The sequence below is a fragment of the Dendrobates tinctorius genome, unplaced genomic scaffold (genome assembly GCF_039654945.1).
Source record: "Dendrobates tinctorius isolate UK_male_01 unplaced genomic scaffold, ASM3965494v1 ptg000011l, whole genome shotgun sequence".
Lineage (NCBI taxonomy): Eukaryota > Metazoa > Chordata > Amphibia > Anura > Dendrobatidae > Dendrobates > Dendrobates tinctorius.
In genome coordinates this window covers 124,447,241-124,465,606 of record NW_027361679.1, presented here as the reverse complement: position 1 = coordinate 124,465,606, position 18,366 = coordinate 124,447,241, and the positions used below count along the sequence as shown (strand labels likewise).

General features: G+C 46.7%; 1 protein-coding gene across 8 annotated transcripts in view; it reads left to right on the top strand.

The window, feature by feature from the left end:
• The window catches only part of PWWP3A (PWWP domain containing 3A, DNA repair factor), a 143,166-nt gene that overhangs the window by 27,901 nt on the left and 96,899 nt on the right, over positions 1 to 18,366 (top strand). For all 8 annotated transcript variants that reach the window (XM_073547210.1, XM_073547235.1, XM_073547222.1 and 5 more), the window contains exons 3-4: positions 6,849 to 6,916; positions 8,385 to 8,455. In XM_073547210.1, coding sequence (XP_073403311.1) covers positions 6,849 to 6,916; positions 8,385 to 8,455 — 139 coding nt within the window. The remainder of the gene's footprint in view (positions 1 to 6,848; positions 6,917 to 8,384; positions 8,456 to 18,366) is intronic.

Here is an 18,366-nt window from a genome sequence, read left to right as displayed (position 1 = left end):
TTTACCACTAAAGTAAAAATAGCGGGAGACAATGGACACCCCTGGCGAGTGCCATTACTTATTTGAAACTTAGATGACAGAAACCCCGATGCCAACACTGACGCATTTGGGTAAGAGTAGAGAGCTAGAATGGATGACTTAATTTTTCCCAAGAACCCGAATTTTGTTAGAACTCTCTCCAGGTATCCCCAGTGCACCCTGTCAAAGGCTTTTTCAGCATCAAGAGACAGGAATGCACTGGGTTCACCCGATATCTCCACCAGTCCAATCAAGTCAAGCATCCGTCTGGTGCCATCCTTAGATTGCCTGCCTGTCACAAAACCAACTTGGTCTGGGGCCACTAAGGCCGGGATCACTTTATGAAGTCTATCCGCCACTAGTTTGGCATAAATTTTAACATCACAATTTAGGAGTGAAATGGGCCTAAAATTACCCGGGGTGTCTGCAGGTTTCCCTGGCTTGGGTAGCGTGATAATAATCGCTTCCAAGTTGTCTGGGGAAATTGACCCTTTATTTTGCCAAAAATTGAAGGTTTTTAACATAAAGGGGGACAGAGTGGATGTAAATTGTTTGTAATATTCGTATGGCAGCCCATCGGGGCCCGGGGCAGAGTTAGACTTAGTCATTTTGATGGCACCTAGGATTTCATGTGTAGTAAAGGGAAGATTAAGTTCCTCTAATTGCTCATCTGAGACCCGGGGAAGATCCAGGGTGTCTAGAAAGCCCTGTATATCCACTTGAATCGGCTGTGACGTGTTGGAATCATTTTTTAGATTATACAGGGCCTCATAATATTTCGCAAATGCTTCTGCTATTTCAATGGGATGTCTAGTGATTGTTCCATTTGGGTCCCTCAGGAATTCTATTTTAGATTGAATCTCACGTTTTTTCGTCCTTCTTGCCAATAAGGACCCCGCTCTATCCCCCATAGCATAAAATGTCGATCTATTTTTTTTTAGATTATGTTCGTAATTTTGCAGGAGTAGGGAGCTTAGTTGAAATCTATGGGTTACAATTTCTTTAGTCAAGTTAGGGGTTGCTTTGGCTTTATTCAGGGATTCAAGGTGATGAATACGGGTTAATATATATTTAATATCTGCGTCTTTTTGCCGTTTTTGGATGGAGGCTAGTTTTATGAACTGCCCCCTGACTACTGCTTTATGAGCAGCCCACAGGGTCTCGTCAGAAATTTCCCCATTATTATTAAGTTTGAAATATTCTGTTAACACTGACTCTACTTCATCATGTACCTTCTGCCTACCAAGCAAGCTAGTATTCAATCTCCACCTGGGGGAATTTTGAACATTAAAGCCACCCTGAACAGACAAAGAGATCGGCGCATGATCTGTCCAAGTGATTAAACCAATATCAGCTGCAACACAATTACTTATAGATTTGCTGTCGACCAAAAAGAAATCAATTCTACTGTATGAGCGATGCCTGGAAGAGAAGAATGTATAGTCTCTTTCTGATGCATGTAAATATCTCCAGATGTCATGAAAATGGAATTCATTGATGAGATGCTTAAGTTCCTTAGCATGTGAGATGTTGATGTTGGAGCAATCCATGCAGCGTATAACAGGTATATTAAAATCTCCACAGATGATTTCCGCCCCTGTGGCAGTATCCTTGAATGCTTGGAAAAATTTCCTAGCAAAGGTCAATTGCGATGAATTTGGGGAGTAGACCGTTGCCAAGGTATAAGGGACACTGTTAATATAACAAGACAAAATAATATATCTTCCATCCGCTCCATAACTGACATTTATCAATTTAAGGGCCACTGAGTTCTTTATTAAAATGGCCACTCCTCCTCTTTTTTTTTAAGTCATTAGCAAAAAAGGCGTGTTGAAACCTGGGATGAAGTATCCGTTTATTATCTGTGGAAAGAAGGTGGGTCTCCTGAATGCACGCTATATCACAGTTAGATGCCATCACCTCTCTCCACATCATTGACCTTTTTGCTGGGGAGTTGAGTCCGTTCACATTAATAGACAATATCTTAATTCTCATATTGGAGCCGCAGGGGGGTTTGAATTCCTAGGAACGCCATCAGGGATGAGAAGGGTTAGACCAACAAGGAATTGAAAGAAATTTCCGAAAAAAATTAAAGAACATTTTTGAGAAGAAGAACAAAAACAAAAAAGTTCCATCAACACCGGTTTGCCCCGAGTAGGGTGACCGGAGTATAACCGCTCGCCATAGGCGAGAACATCAGGGGGGCTACGTGACATCCCGTGTCACAGGAGCAAGGACAGCAGGTGCCATAAGCAGGAAGGAGTCCCAGCTAAGTTGCTGACCATTCAGGGTTAATCCTGTCTGGAGATCTTCTTTGATTCTCCCGCCCGCCAGGGTTTGGTGGGTGGGCTATTCCCCAGTCATCCAGCAATTTGCCCAGCTGAGAAGGAGTATGACATATGTAAGTGCCTCCATCTTTGAAAATTATCATTCTCACCGGAAAACCCCACTTGTACTTGATGTCTTGATCTCTAAGGAGTTTAGAAAGGTGGGCAAATTCTCTTCTTTTATTAAGAGTTGTAGCAGAAAGATCTGGGAAGATTTTTAGTCCCATGAAAGTGTCTGGCAGGGCTGGACTTTCCCTCAGTGTGTACAGCACAGCTTCTTTTGTTTTATAGAAATGAAGTTAGCCAGGACATCTTTAGGCAGAGCTGGATCTATGCCTTTGGATTTAGGGACTCTATGAATTCTGTCCACTATCAGGTCTCTGGCGTCCCATCCAGGGAGTATAAGCTGCAGAAACTTGTGGAAGTATTCATGGAGGTCTTTATCTGCTACAGATGAGGGAATCCCTCTGATTTTTAGGTTATTTCTTCGGGATCTGTCCTCTATATCACTGATTTTAAGTTTTAATGCCTCCACCTCCTTTTCCAAAGCTGTGTTAGCATCTATCAGATTGTTATGTGATGTTGCAAATTCAGCCATTTTAGTTTCTACGTGCTCTGTGCGATCACCCAGAGACCTGATTTCTTCCTTCAGCTCTCTGACTATTTCTCTGAGATCACCCTGTAGGGAAGCCCTCAGCTTTTTCAGCAGAGATTGCATTGTTTCCTCTGTCAGAGGAATGCCTGTATTGCCTCTCACGCAGCCTGTATCTCCTTGTGAGGAGTGGGAAGACAGCACCATCTTGCTAGGTGAGGAGACTTCCCTATCCCGGGGGTAAAAGTCTGTCAGCTTGGCTGGAGTGCCAGTTTTTTTAGGTCTCAACTTAGGCATCACTAAGGGCTGGGGTTACTCACACCTCCTGTAGCTGGTAATCCTGTTATCTGTGAGCTGATAAGAGCTGGTTTATCCTGCTGAAGCACAGAGCTCTCCTTTCAAGCAGCCGTTGCCATCAGCGTGCAGGCCACGCCCCCCGGTTTTTTTTTACTACTGATGCCGCATAGGCAACCTCAATAGTAAAAAGTTGGTCACACTCGTCAAACACTCTGTCAAACACCACTTCTGATGGGAGGTAAAATCATCACCGCCCGTAAGACAGCCACGGTTCCCACGCTGTCAAGACAGTGTGATCCAGCAGCTGTGATCGGAGGTTTTAAGTTTGCCTCCGGTCACTGGTGTCAGCTGATGGGACTACTGCTCCCATCAGCTGCCGCTAAGAACAGTGGGAGCAGGAGCGGCTGATGGAAGTATTCATCAGCCGACTCCTGCACCGCACTTGGGGCTGCATCCCTCAGCTACCAGCTTCAGCAAGGCTGGTCATCAAGAAAAGAAGGATCCCCGGTCCGATTTTTTTTTTTTTTTTGTAAATAAGTTCACTGCGGTGAATTTGAACTCTCCTCTGCACCGTGAGATTTTTTTTCTCACTGTGCTAGCGGGGATCTCACCGAGGTCACCGCAGTTCACTGGCTTGGCTGGGAATGTTGCCTCAACTGACTGGCAGTAACCTTGATGATGTCACCGCTAGTCACTGACGCTGCAGCAGCTCATTCACCAGTGGTTCTCAGCCTGGACGTTTGCAGCTTGGCAACATCCAGCTTGAAAACTGTTTATTCACCAGACATGGATTACGGCGTGGGACAGAACGAAGAACAGGTGAAGGATTTTGCGGTCTCTTTATTTTTGTTTTATTACAGGAGACGAGGGATTCGGTGCAATTTGGCGTTGGGTGATACAACTGTGTTATTTTTAAGTAAAAATGGAAAAGTATGTTTTTGTTTTTTCAAATAACAGACTATTGTGGCTGTGTATTTATTTACAATACAACTATAGGATCAGTAATGGAGAGGTGTCTTATAGACACCTCTCCATTACTAAGCCGTGGGTTTGATGCCACCTGACAATACAGTGGTGACATGAACCCCACTTGCCAACGCTACAGGGCAAATGGGGAGAGCCGGACAAAGTGCCAGAATTGGCGCATCTAACCAGCCTTGCTAACGCTGACAGCTGAGGGTTGCCGCCCCCAGCTGTCAGTTTTGCCTTGCCGGTTATCAAAAATACAGGGGAACACATGAGTTTTTTGTTTTTTTTTGTTTTTTGTTTTTTTTTATTTATTTACAGAGCAGTAGTCCCATCAGCCAACATCAATGAGCAGAGCTAAATACTTCTGGTCATAGATGTGGGCTCACGCTGTCATTTGACAGTGTGGGGACTGTGGCCGTCTGACTGGCTGTGATGATTTTACCGCCGATCAGAAGTGGTTTTTGCCGTGCTGTCATGCACATGACAGTGCGACAAACTCCCGGTGTTCAGGGGGCTGAACCCGACCAATAACACGGACTTGCTGGCGAGTCCATGTTTGGTGTCTGTGCCCGGACAGTAGGTGTTCGATACAAATGCCAAACTTTACTGTTGGGTTTCGCCCATCTCCAATTTTGGAAGAGTTGAATAATTCCATACTATTCTAACCTTTTGTAGATTTTGTGTTCTCTAAATCGTCACTGTCGCCTGTTTGAATTTGACATTTAAGAAGGTCTTGAGGTATAGATGTGTTAGGGACCTCATAAGCAGTAGATAATTGATGGCAAATAGTTAAACTTCGGCCAACATTGATCTAGTGTGTGAGGGCCTTAAAGGGGTTGTCTGCTACTTGGACAACCCCTTCTCAATTCTATGTTTATAAAATAACACCTATACTCACTTCCGGTATTTGTACTTCCCAATTGTGTCTGCGCCTATTCTCCTGAGGCTGGAGTGATGTTATGTCATGTGAGACCTGCAGCTTATCAGTGACCCCCCCCTCCCCTCTTGCCTCCTTCGAGCTTAACTGACGTTCCGAGAAGTCATCCAATCATGGTTATTTCAGTGATTTTGGCCCATCAACTAATATGTACTGGTGTTCTCTCTGAGAGAGAAGAATCCAGCCTGATCCATTTCAGTGGCTGATTCCAGAGGAGTTGGGCAATGGCTGTTAGGTTGAACAATAAGAAATCTTCCCTAGTTGCCTGCTCCTGGCCCAATTGGTAATGATCAGTGCGCACTAAAAGAAATCACACCACACAATTGGATGTAACCTCTCTTGATCAATGTTTAGCACAGCTCCAAGGGAGAGCAAGAGTAGTAAGAGAGCACTTTATTGATTCAAACAGGTTTTTATGTCCCTTGTGAAGGGGCTCGGTTAACTCTAAAATGGGAGTGTCCGGATGTATTCCATTGGTTAGTGGGTTGGGCAGTGAGCTGGTCTAGGTGGATCCATGAGGTCACCAGGCTGGGTTGGTCCATGAGGTCATCACAGTGGGCGTCGTCGTGGGTGGATCCGAACTGGAAACTCCAGTTCCAATAGCACATGGCATGAGGCAAGCAGGAGATGGCAGCCATCTTTAGTGTCACACTTTGATCTGACAAAGCTCATGTAAGGTGAAATAATACACTTGAGGTTAATGAAGTATTTCATCTTAAGGCTCTCCTCAACATGGTTTTTATGAAGAACACAGGAGTTCCCAGCTGAGTATTGCTGAGTAAAGCCCCCGTCTAATGCGTCACTGATTTTGTGGTGCAACAGCGATCTCGCCTGCAATCTCACTACATGTGACACATAGCGGCGACCGCCCCCTCCCCCCCGCTGGATATCGCTGATCATCCTCGAATGTCCTGGGCCATTTTTTCATTGTCTGCGTCCCGCTGGCCAGTGCGCACCGCTGTGTTTGACGCCGACGAGCGACCTCGTTGGCGACGCAGAACTCAGGGACGCAGGCGGGAATCGTTCAGATTCAGAATAGCCGCTGTGTGACAACGCACCAGCGATCCTTACCAGGTCGTATCGTCGGGATCGCTGGTGCGTCGCTACGTGAAACGGGGCCCTTAGGGAGAGTTATCTGTTGGTGTTGACAGCTATCTAATCTGTATGGCCAGCTTGATGTAATGAGAGACAGAAGTGTTAAAGGAACAGTGCAGACCAGAGTTAAGGAAACCTGTATGTGCATATTAATGGAAGGAGGGATCATGGGAATAGTTATCTGCCCCCAAGGAGTGTTCCCTGTCGGGAAATTCCAAAAAATATCCGTTAACTTTACCACAGCAGTCTTGGTCGTCAGCTTATTACTTGTTTTGAGAATAGGCCTGTGACATATGTATTTGGGTTCTTCAGGAGTACATTAATTGTACATTAATAGAAATGGAGTAAAAATAATTCTGAGGGCATAATTTTACAACTTGTCCTGAAATGTGGATTATTTTTTTTGAGCTTTTGTGTATGGTTGTAGAATTTAAAAGAAACCTGCATTCATGAGTAAAAATAAGATCGGTACTTATGCATCAACATTACTTTATAATTAATTTGACTATTGCTACTTAGTGTCATTTTACAGTGTACATTAAACTGAATGCTTTTGTCTTGTAAAGGTGATATGTGCTTTTAACAGATTTGTTTGTTTTTTTTTCTTACTAAGGTGTTGTCACATCAGTATCTGTCCAAGAAATGCAGGCTGAGTGTTGAGATATTAGTCCTGAAGAAACAGTTGAGTATATCTCTCATTTCAGTATTGTTCTTTATTATAATGAATTCTTTCTGTTTCTCAGGAAAAGCCAAAAGCGTTATGGTACTATCTAAAAAGCCTTTGCTCCGGTCATCAGTTGGGCTCTCGGAACCCAGTAGTGTCTTTCATGTTGCTCCTCAGCAGTGATGGTCTTGATATACAGAGCCATTTTATATCTAATACCGGGCAGCAATTGAGCGCATTCTATGTGGCATAAGATCAATGTCACAAGGGCAGATATATACGGATTCTAATACATAGAGAAAAAATAGACTCGTCAGTCTGATTTTGAATGATAAATTTGCATCTTTAGATCCTTTTTGTTTATAACTTGACTCTCCCTATTGGTTGGCTCGCTTTTATTAAATAAATGATTAACATTTTAAAAACTGCACCTGTCAATTTAAGGTATTCGAAAGTGCTTTCACAAAACTTGTTAACCCCTCCGGTGCTTCACCTGTAGTAATTGAAAGTGAAATGAAGAATTACATTCTTCCAGCTAAAATGTTGCTAAAGCCTTACATTTTTAATTTATTCATTATTCATGCTGCCCAGACAATGGCAAAAAAGTTCAGAGTCAGAGACTGGCTGCACAGTAACAGCTAGTTATCTTTTTTTTTTTTTTTTTAGAACAAAAATCCTGTAATTCAGAGAAAATATAAATTGAAGCGCCGAGACTTAGATCGGCACTGGCCCGAGTCGGCATCTCCCTGCATCGCTCAAGTTCTTTAGCAGGTCTATCTTACGTATGTATAAAGGGAGAGACCTGTCAATTATATGGAGCGGCGCAGAGACCAAGCTATACCTGTGACCTACCCATTTAGCTCTTCAGACTATATTTTTTCTTAAACATAGGAGCATTCCAGAGAAAGCCATATTTGGCTGCAATCATGCAGCCAGGATCTGATCCATTCTGCCAGTGGCTTGGGCAGCATGAATCAAGTGATGGGTTCCAATTTTGTTACTTTTTTAATATTAATTAATAAAGATTAGATGAATTTGTATATATTTTTGTTGTCCAAATTGTTTTTGGTACAGAACATTAAAATGGTATTCTCAAGTTTGAAATGTATCCACTTCCCGTTGGCGGGGGGTCAGTTCACTACTCCCAAGAATCGGGACTCTGAAGAGCACCACGTCAACAGCAGTGATCAGTCATGCGCACTGCCACTCCATTCAGTCTTATGAGCATGCAGGCACTCCTGTAAGAATGGTTGGAGTGGCAGTACCCATGACTGATCACTGCTGTATTCTCACGGGACCCCATTTCTCAGAATCTGCAGGGATCCCAGTGGTCACACGTCCAGCAATCAGGAAGTTAGCCCCTCTTCACTAGATGGGGGCTAACTTTTAAACTTGAGAATGCTTCTTTAATGGAATTTTGCATGACGTTCACTTTTGTATTTTAATGCAGTTGAATTGTTACCATTATTTCACATTCTTTTTAAGGCTAGATGTAAATTTGACTGATACAAAACCCTTCCTGAAGAACGAACTACAGAAGATTGGTGACATACTAGGTAAACTTTGAGGAAAAATTGCTAGAAGGGGATTAACCAATTTCTGAACAATGATGGGGCCGATCAGAACAATTATGTAATTACAATTGGTATATAAAGTTGTATACTGTATCTTTTTGCTTTATTTTTTTTGTGAGTGTTTTTTTGTATTTATGGCATTTATCATACAGGTTTATTCATTTTTTATTTTAATCTGACTTTTTTTTTTTTTTTTACTTTTAAATTGGGAAGACACAGGCGATTTAAACTTATAATTTATAGAGCTTTAACCCCTTCACCCCAAGCCTGTTTTCACCTTCTTGACCAGGCCAAATTTTTACAATTCTGCCCACTGTCACTTTATGAGGTCATGATTCTGGAACGCTTCAACTAATGCTACTGATTGGTTTTTTTGTGACATATTGTACTTCATGACAGTGGTAAAAAATTTTCACTATGTCTTGCGTTTATTTGTGAAAATATTGGAAAATTTGCTATTTTCAAACTTTTGATTTTTGTGCCCTTAAATCAGAGAGTTATGTCACACAAAATAGTTAATAAATAACATTTCCCACCAGGGCTGTGGAGTCGGTAAGCCATACCTGCGACTCCGACTCCTCAATTTCCCTTCCTCCGACTCCACAACGCCAACTCCAACATATATTGCTTATATTTAAGTAAAAAATTTATTGTAGTACAATGTGAACATCAGACATTTAATCATTTTTATGATACAATAATCAAGACATTTAGATAGAACATAATATATATTTATTGGAATACAACTTTAGAACACAAAACTGTAATAAACTGTAAATATGTAATACACTATGTAATATCGATTACATATAAATATATATATATCTATCACTATGTAATAAACTATGTAAGTGGCAAAAAACAGTGTTCAACAAAAACATACTAAATAACATTTGTGCAGTCTATGAATTTGTTCTAAGAAATAGAATTGCCTCCATCAGATCCTCCTTCATAGATGACCTAAAATCTGACCTAATAATTTTAAGGCTAGAGAACAACCTCTCTACACTAACTTGGGTTGGAGGCAAAGCCGTAACCACATGGGCAACATCTCTAACAATTTCCAAGTATAAAGGGATTGCCTCATGTACAGTCAGTTTTGATGAACAGTTGAATTTTTCTTTGAGAGCAAGTGAAACATTTTGCTGAAATATGGTCAATCTGCTTGCTATAGGAGACGGAGTCAAATCTTTTTCCTTGCAGCAACGCTTCGTCTGCTCCATATCATCCAAATACTTGTCAAAGTCAAACTCCTCATCTGATGAGGATGAAGATATGGCAGCAGTAGCACTGTCAGGACCCAAGTCCTCTTGCGCCTGGCAGTCCTCCTGTAGGCCACTCATCCGAACTGCTACCTCAGTCAGAGCTTCTTTTCCTTTAGTAAGCTGTTGATCATCAAGCAATATACGATGACTTGGGTCCACATAAACAGCTGCCAGAAAATTTTTATTTTCCAATAGCTGTGTCTCTCTCCGTTTCATTGAAGCGATTAAATCATCTCTTTGGGACAGGCAAAATACCAAGTTCTTCCACTCCCTTATGAAAATGCCAGTAGTTAAATCCTCAGCTTGTAATTTTTTAGGCACGGTAAATAGGTGATTAAGCAATTCCTTCATTTCAGCCACCTGTGTCCATTGACCTTCATTTAGGGTTACCTGAGGGTTCGCCATATCTATAAGAAACGGTTTTAGCCAGGATCAAAACTAGGGGGGGGGGGGGCAGAACCTCATACTGCACACCTCAGCTGCTGCAGAACCTTATACTGCACACCCCTACACTTGAAAATAAAGCCTGCACCTTAACATGTGGTGAATGCAGTCTATTTATTCCAACTATCAATTGATGTTGATGTGTTACTGAAGACGAGCAATGCCTGTCCTGAACGTCCTTTTGGGTAGCTATGAGGTATGTGACTGGTGCTTAAAAAAAAAAAAAAAAAAAGTGTTACTCTGTGTTCTACCCGGCTTTCATTCTTTTTGGTACAGATAAGATATGGATAGACAGATATGGATAAATGGATTACTGATCCCATCATCCGACACCTGCTGCCGCTAATAACAGAGCAGGAGCGGTGGATGGGGGTGTTCATCAGCCCCTCCTGCACTGTAAATACATTTAAAAAAAAAAAAGGTGTGGGTTCCCCTGTATTTTTGATAACCAACCAGGCAAAACTCACAGCTGGGGCGCAACCCTCAGCTGTCAGCTTCAACAAGGCTGGTTATCAAGAATAGAGGGGTTCTCACGCTGTATTTTTAAATATTTAAATAAATAATTTTAAAAAAAAATCGGCGTGGGGTTCTCCCCATTTTTGACAACCAGCCTTGCTAAAGCAGACAGCTGGGGCTGGTATTCTCAGGCTGGTAAGGTGCCAAAGATATTAGCCCCCCCAGCCTAAAAATAGCAGCCCAGAAAAGGCACATCTATTAGATGTGCCAGTTCTGGCGCTTTGCCTGGCTCTTCCCACTTGCCCTGTAGCGGTGGCAAGTGGGGTTCATATTTGTGGGGTTGATGTCACTTTTGTATTGTCATTCACAACAGGAAAAATGTGGTCAGATAATCCGCGCTGCGAATCATTAAAAACTCGGATTATTAATACAGTGGTCTTTATTCTACGCGTTTCAGAGTCTCACAGCGAGGATCTCACCAAAGTCAGTTCAGTCCGGCTGGGAACGGAGCCTCAGTGATGTCACCGTTAGTCACTCAGGCTGCGCAATTCAGTCACCAGTGGTTCTCAGCCTGGACGGTTGCATCTTGGCACCGTCCAGCTTGAAAACTGTTTATCCCCCAGACATGGATTATGTCGTGGGACAGAGCGACAGACAGGTATACTACATTCCTATTTTAATATTTTAGTTTTATTACAGGAGATAGAGGGCATCGGAGGATTTAGGCGAGGTTGTAAGTATGGTTTAATTAAGATTGTTAGTCTGCGTCGTTTTTTCAATTAAAGGACTTTATTCTTGGTGTATGTGTTGTCTTACAATGTGACTATGGGGTTAGTAATGGGGGCGTCTTATTGACACCTCTCCATTACTAACCTCGTGGCTTGATGTCACCTGACAATACAAAGGTGACATCAATCACCCCCAACCATCACCCCACTTGCCACCGCTGTCGGGCAAAGCGCCAGAATAGATGTGCCTTTTCTGGGCAGCTGCGGGCTATTTTTAGGCTGGGGGGGTCAATATCCATGGCCCCTTACCAGCCTGAGATTACTAGCCCCCAGCTGTTAGATTTAGCAAGTCTAGTTGTCAAAAATGGGGTGGGGGGACCTCATGCCGTTTTTTTTTTTTTTTTTAATAATTAAAAATACAGCTTGAGGACCCTTTATTCTTGATAACCAGCTGTGAGTTTTGCCTGGCTGGTTATAAAAAATAGGGGAGAGCCCACGCAAGTTTTTTTATTTTATTTAATTATTTAGTTACAGCGCAGGAGCATTTGATGAATATTCCCATCCGCCGCTCCTGCTCTCGCTGTTATTAGCGGCAGCAGGTGTCAGATCATGGGGGCAGTAGTCCCATCAGCTGACATCAGTGACTGGAGGTAAACTTCATATCTCTGATCACAGCTGAGCGATCACACTGTCTTTTGAAAGTGTGGGAACCGCAGCTCACTGACCGATGGGGATGATTTCACCGCCGATCAGAAACAGTGTTTGCCCTGCTGTCATGCATATGACAGCGTGACAAACACCCGGTGTTCAGGCAGCCTAACCTGGCTTTACTGTTCGGATTCGCCCATCTCTGTCCTCGGCTACTGCACCTAACCGTGCAGGAGCCGAGGATGAAATGTCCTTCTCGGCATGCTGCCCCATACTTCTGTCTGCGGCCTTGTGTCATCTAAAGTGGCTACGGCTACGCGTGTCAATGCTGATACACGTGTCATAGGTTCGCCATCACAGTGTTATAATAATCTCACAAATTCTCTCTCCTCGGCTTACCAGTTCTTTGTCTAACAGACTACTGCACATAGAAAATGCCAGAGCTTGGAATGCAAATAGGAAGTCAAGTACTTGGTTTTTTTCTTCTTTGCCTCATTGGTGGGACACAGGTACTGTGGGTGTATGCTGCTGACACTAAGTGAACAAAAGAGGTCAGCTCCTCCTCCGCCGTATACACCCTCGCCCTGATTGTGGGCGGAAACCAGTTCATGCTTAGTGTCCGTTGGAGGCACACGTCTGTTTTTTCTCGAGACTTTTTTTTTCTTTCTCTTTTTCTATGAAGATGAGACAGGGGCGACGGACCCTATTGAAAGGGTCCGATCTCCCCAAACCAACAACGGGCGACCACGTGTGAGTATCACCTCCACGTATCCTCTCCCGCAACGAGGGACATGTCTGGTCTTTTTTTCCCAGACTTTTTTATTTTTACCTTCCATGAAGATGAGACGGGAGCAACGGATCCTATTGAAAGGGTCCGATTTCCCCAAACCAACAACGGGCGAGCACGTGTGAGTGTTGCCTCCACGTATCCTCTCCCGCAACGTGGGACATGATGCCGGACTTAGCCCTGACCATCCCTAGGTATTGAAACCATGGGCTGTACAGAGGCACAAGCATAGTCCGTGTGACCCCCCCCACTGCTCCACCAATGCTAGACTGCGGTGCTGCAAGGCGGCGGATGGTCCCTCTCCTCACCCCTTGAAGGGGTTAGGCCTCTTTCACACTTCAGTTATTTGCATCAGTTAAAATCCGCCAAAAAGGCAGACAAGCGGATCCGTTCTCAACTGATGTGAACGGACGGCACAGGATCCGTTTTGAGACGGAACCTGAAAATGAGCAAATTTAAAGGAACCGCTGGCCGGGAAGGAGAGAGAGAGAGAGAGAGAATTTTTTTTTTTTTTTTTTTGTCCGGCACCCAGACAGATTTTGGGGTTAATTCAGTGTCTGGAGGATCCGCCGGCAAAAAAAACATTGCAAGCTCCGTTTCGAAATCTTTGAGGATGTTGACGGACACTAACTTTGTGGCGGATCCTCAAAAAAACGGATGCAACGGACGGCAATCAGTCAGGATCCGCCAATAATGAAAGTCAATGGGGAAAAAAACGGATCAGCAAAGAAAAATGGCGGATCCGTTTTTTTTTCAAAATTGGCGGATCTCGACTGATTGTCAAAAACGGAAGTGTGAAAGAGGCCTTAGATGGAGCTAGGGTGCCTGCACCGTCCTATATGTGGCCCCCCTCCCCTCTACCTGAGCTGGGAAGTCGGAGCATCGTCACGGAGGGGATGGCCTGGGAGGGCTCCTGCAGCAGCGTCCACAGGGCTGAAGCCCTTAGCCTTTTCTTGTCAGGCGAAGGTAGTCACCCCCATCGCTCATGATGGCGTGTCCTGGAGTCCGGCCACGTATCTTCGGCTGGTGGTCGGTGGCGTCCCCCCCCCATCGCGGGCAGACGCTGAAAATCCAGCCCGCGGCTTCGGCCGATGCTGGGCTGCGGACGGAAGTCCCACCTCCCTTCACGTCACTTCCGATGGCCCGCCCCCCGTGGCCTGGGCGGGTGCCGAAGAAATTGAGCTCCTGGCTTCGTACCAGCGCTATGCCTCAACCGGAAGTACCGCCCAGGATGCCTCTTTTTCCGACAGCCCACCCCCAGCTTCTTTGAGTGGAGCAACGCCCGGCACTTCCAGGACACGTGGGGGGCACAGGACTGGGGTAAGTGCTGCACCCCAACCCGAGAGGCCACATTACGGGTAGACGAGGAGTGTTCCTCCCCCCCAGCAGGCTGCAGTACTGATGCCTGGCAGATGCAGCATCTCCGGAAAAGCGAAGACGCACACGTTCCTATACGCTACATGCATCTCTTGTCGGGCCACTTTCCCGCGGGCGCAGAACAAGTGATTATGCGAAGCCTGCAATTCCAAACGCGCCCAGGAGCCCTCCCCTGCGACCGAGCCCGGTGTTCCAGAATGGGCCTTATCACTGTCGCAGTCTATGGTGTCCCGAGAGCAATCGGGTCCCTTCGCGCCCCAGATAGGGGCAGGGATAGTGGCTCACCTGTCTTGGAGGGGTCCTCCACCTCACAGGAGCCTCCGGCCTGCAGGGGCCGCTCTCACTCCAGGCAGACGCGGGGGGGGGAAACGAACCCACACGGCGTCTCCCGACCCATCCGGTGCCTCAGCATCCATGTGTTCTGCTTCTCGCTCTCCCTCACCAGCAGTCGAGAGTGAGCAAAGTTCAGATTATGACTCGGACGAACCCCTGGATCTAGGTACCCCGGGGTGTCGAGAAACAGTGGACAGCCTCATCGAAGCCGTCAGTCAGACTCTGGGGATTGGGGATGATTCCACCCTGGCTTCAGGCCATAAGGTGTCATGTAAGAGAGCTAAGCGGCCGCATAGAGTTTTTTGCACTCACCCAGAGTTTGAGGACATAGTGCAACGACACAGGGAATGGCCAGACAGGCGTTTCTCAGGCCAGAAGGCGCTAGAAGCAAGGTATCTGTTTGCCCCGGATCTCTGTAAAAAATGGCCGGAATCTACAACAGTGGATCCACCCGTGTCACGCTTGGCCTCTAAAACCCTGTTATTCGTACCTAGTGGTTCTATTAAGGACCCCACTGATCGTCTCATAGAGAGCTTGACTCGCTCAGTTTTTGAAGCGTCAGGATCAGCACTCTCTCCCACGTTCGCGGCAGCGTGAGTAGCCAAGGCCATAATTTCTTGGTCTGAATCATTGAACAGAGCCTTGCAGGATACGGAACTACCTGCAGAGATATCAGAGATTGCGAGTCAGATCGCTATGGCTGGGGACTACATAATCAATGCTTCTTTGGATGCGGCCAATTGCGCAGCACTGGCTGCTGCAAACGCAATTTCCATTAGGAGAACCTTATGGTTAAGGACATGGCGGGCCGATTCAACATCCAGGAAGTCCTTGACTTCCTTACCTAATCAGTGCGGCCGCTTATTCGGAGAGAAGTTAGACCAGCTCATCGTTGACACCACAGGAGGGAAGAGCGGGTTTCTCCCCAAAAAAGGGTCAAACCGCCGTTTCGCAACCAGTTTCAAGCACGGTTTCGGGCCTTTCGCAACCCCGGGTGGACTACAGTGGCCAATTCCGCCGCTTCAAGTCGCCCCAACCAGGATAGGGATCGACAAGTCTCGGAGCCAACCCGTTGGGGAGATTGCATGCTCGCCAGCCCAGGTCGAGGGGAACCAGGTCCCAGAGAGCCTCAGCCAAATGACTTGAGGCATTCTTTAGGCGACATCAGCAAAGTAGGCGGCCGCCTACCCTGGTTCGCCATGTCTGGGTCACCGTCGCACATGACTCATGGGTGATAGTTTGTCAGGTACCCCCCAAAGCGGTACTTTCTCTCCCGTCTTCCCAAAGGGGAGACCCGGGCAAGGGCGTTGCTAGGAACCATCGAATTACTCCAGCACAACGGAGTCATTCCCGTACCAGAGCACGAGAAGGCTCAGGGTTTCTCTTCCAACCTATTCGTGGTCCCCAAGAAAGACGGGACGGTCAGGAATGTTTTGGACCTAAAGCTCCTGAACAAATTTATCAGGATCAGACCTTTCCGGATGGAGGCTCTCCGTTCAGTTATATCGGCCATGGGGCAGGGAGAATACTTGGCCTCTATCGACATCCAGGACACCTACCTGCACATCCCCATTTTCCCCTCCGCATCAAAGATTTCTATGCTTCGCCATCAGCGGTTTACATTTCCAGTTCGCAGCGCTGCCCTTCGGGCTAGCCGCCACCCCCAGAGTGTTCACAAAGGTCATGGCAGTCGTCATGGCCATCCTACACTCTCGGGGCATAGTCGTTTTGCCTTACTTAGACGACCTCTTGGTCAAGGGCCCTTCAATTCGGGCATGCGAGGAAAGTGTATCTTTCTCGCTTAGGATGGTTGGTCAGCATGAAGAAATCATCCCTGGTCCCAGCTCAGAGGATTGCCTTTTTAGGGATAATCTTCGACACCTGCCAAGAGTTGGTAATTCTCCCTCGAGACAAAGCCCTAGCGCTCCGGCAGGGAGTCCAGACGCTTCGCCGACCGGTCCCTCACACCATCCGTTTTTGGGATGAGGATACTAGGAAAGATGGTGGCAGCGATGGAAGCGATCCCGTTCGCCCAGTTTCATCTTCGCCCCCTGCAGCACGCCCTCTTGTCATCCTGGGACAAGAACCCATTCACGCTCGATCACCGGTGCCGGTTGTCCTCTCAGATCAGTCACTCGAGTGGTGGACAGTCAGTTACGCACTACTTCAGGGGGAACCGTTTCCCCCAGACCATTGGTTGGTAGTTACAACCGATGCCAGCCTCCTCGGCTGGGGAACGGTTTTTCGCCACCACACGACCCAGGGACGGTGGTCGCCGCAGGAGGTATGCCTCCCGATCAACTTGTTGTAAATACGAGCGATGTGGCTGGCTCTGCAACAGTTTCAGCACCTTCTAGCAGGCTGCCCCGTCCGTATTCAGTCGGACAATGCCATAGCGGTGGCTTACATAAATCGTCAAGGGGGCACCCGCAGCAGAGCAACCATGCGCGAGGTAGGGCACGGTTTTCACTGCGCCAAAAGGAACCACTCGGTGATATCGGCGGTCAACATACCGGGCGTGGAGAATTGGGTGGCAGACTTCCTCAGCCGGCAGGGTTTTGCGTCCGGGAAATGGTCACTGCACCTCGGTCTTCCAGCAGAGTTGCCAACGGTGGGGAACACCGGATGTGGACCTGATGGCCTCCAGGGTGAACGCCAAGGTGGCCATGTTTGTCGCTCAGTCCCGAGACCCTCAGGCGATCGCCGTGGATGCGTTAGTTCTGCCATGGAACCAGTTTCGCCTCCCATACTTATTCCCCCCTGCTGCCACTACTTCCGAGGGTCATCAAGAAGATCAAAACAGAGGGGATTACAGCGATTCTGCTGGCCCCGTCGAGCGTGGTATGCAGATCTAGTGCAGCTGCTCGCCGACGTTCCTTGGCGACTGCCAGAGCGCTCAGATCTACTTTCCCAGTGCCTGATCTTGCACCCAAGCTCAGGGGCCCTGTGTTTGACGGCATGGCCGTTGAATCTTGGATTCTAACCCAGGCGGGGTTTGGGCGCGAGGTGGTGGCTACAATGGTTAGCGCCCGGAAGCCTACCTTGGCGCGAATTTACCATCACAACTGGAAGGTGTTCTTTTCTTTGTGTCAAGACCACGGTTATCCTCCGCTGAGATTCTCTATCCCCAACATCTTGGCCTTTCTACAGTCTTTTATAGACTCAGGATTGGCCCCGAGCTCTTTCAGGAGACAGATATCGGCTTTATCCATCCTGTTCCGATGCAGAATTGTTGCCAATTTACAGGTACAGACTTTCATCCAGGGAGTCTCCCACTTGGTACCTCCCTATAGGGTGCCCCTGGTCGCCTGGGACCTTAACCTGATCCTAGGCGTTCTGCCGGAAGCGCCATTTGAGCCGCTACAGGATGTCTCCTTGTCATACCTTTCCTGGAAGGTAGTGTTTCTTGTGGCGATAACATCAATCAGGCGGGTCTCGGAGCTGGCAGCTCTATCCTGCCAAGCCCCGTTTCTCACTTTCCACAAGATTAAGGTGGTTCTCAGATCAGCTCCCCCCTTTTCTGCCGAAGGTCGTTTCCTCATTTCACATTAATGAGGATATTATCTTGTCTTCATTCTGTCCAGCATCGGTACACCGCGTGGAAAAGGCTCTTGACACGTTGGACCTGGTAAGAGCCCTCAGGAGGTATGTGTCACGGACGGCTCCCTTTCGGCAGACAGACACGCTATTCGTGCTCCCCGAGGGGCGCAGGAAGGGACTCGCTGCCTCGAAATCGACCATAGCCAGATGGATTCGTTTGACTATTCAGGAGTCTTACCGCATCAGAGGTGCGCCGGTTCCAGCAGGGATCAGAGCACACTCTACTCGGGCAGTGGGCGCCTCTTGGGCTCTTCG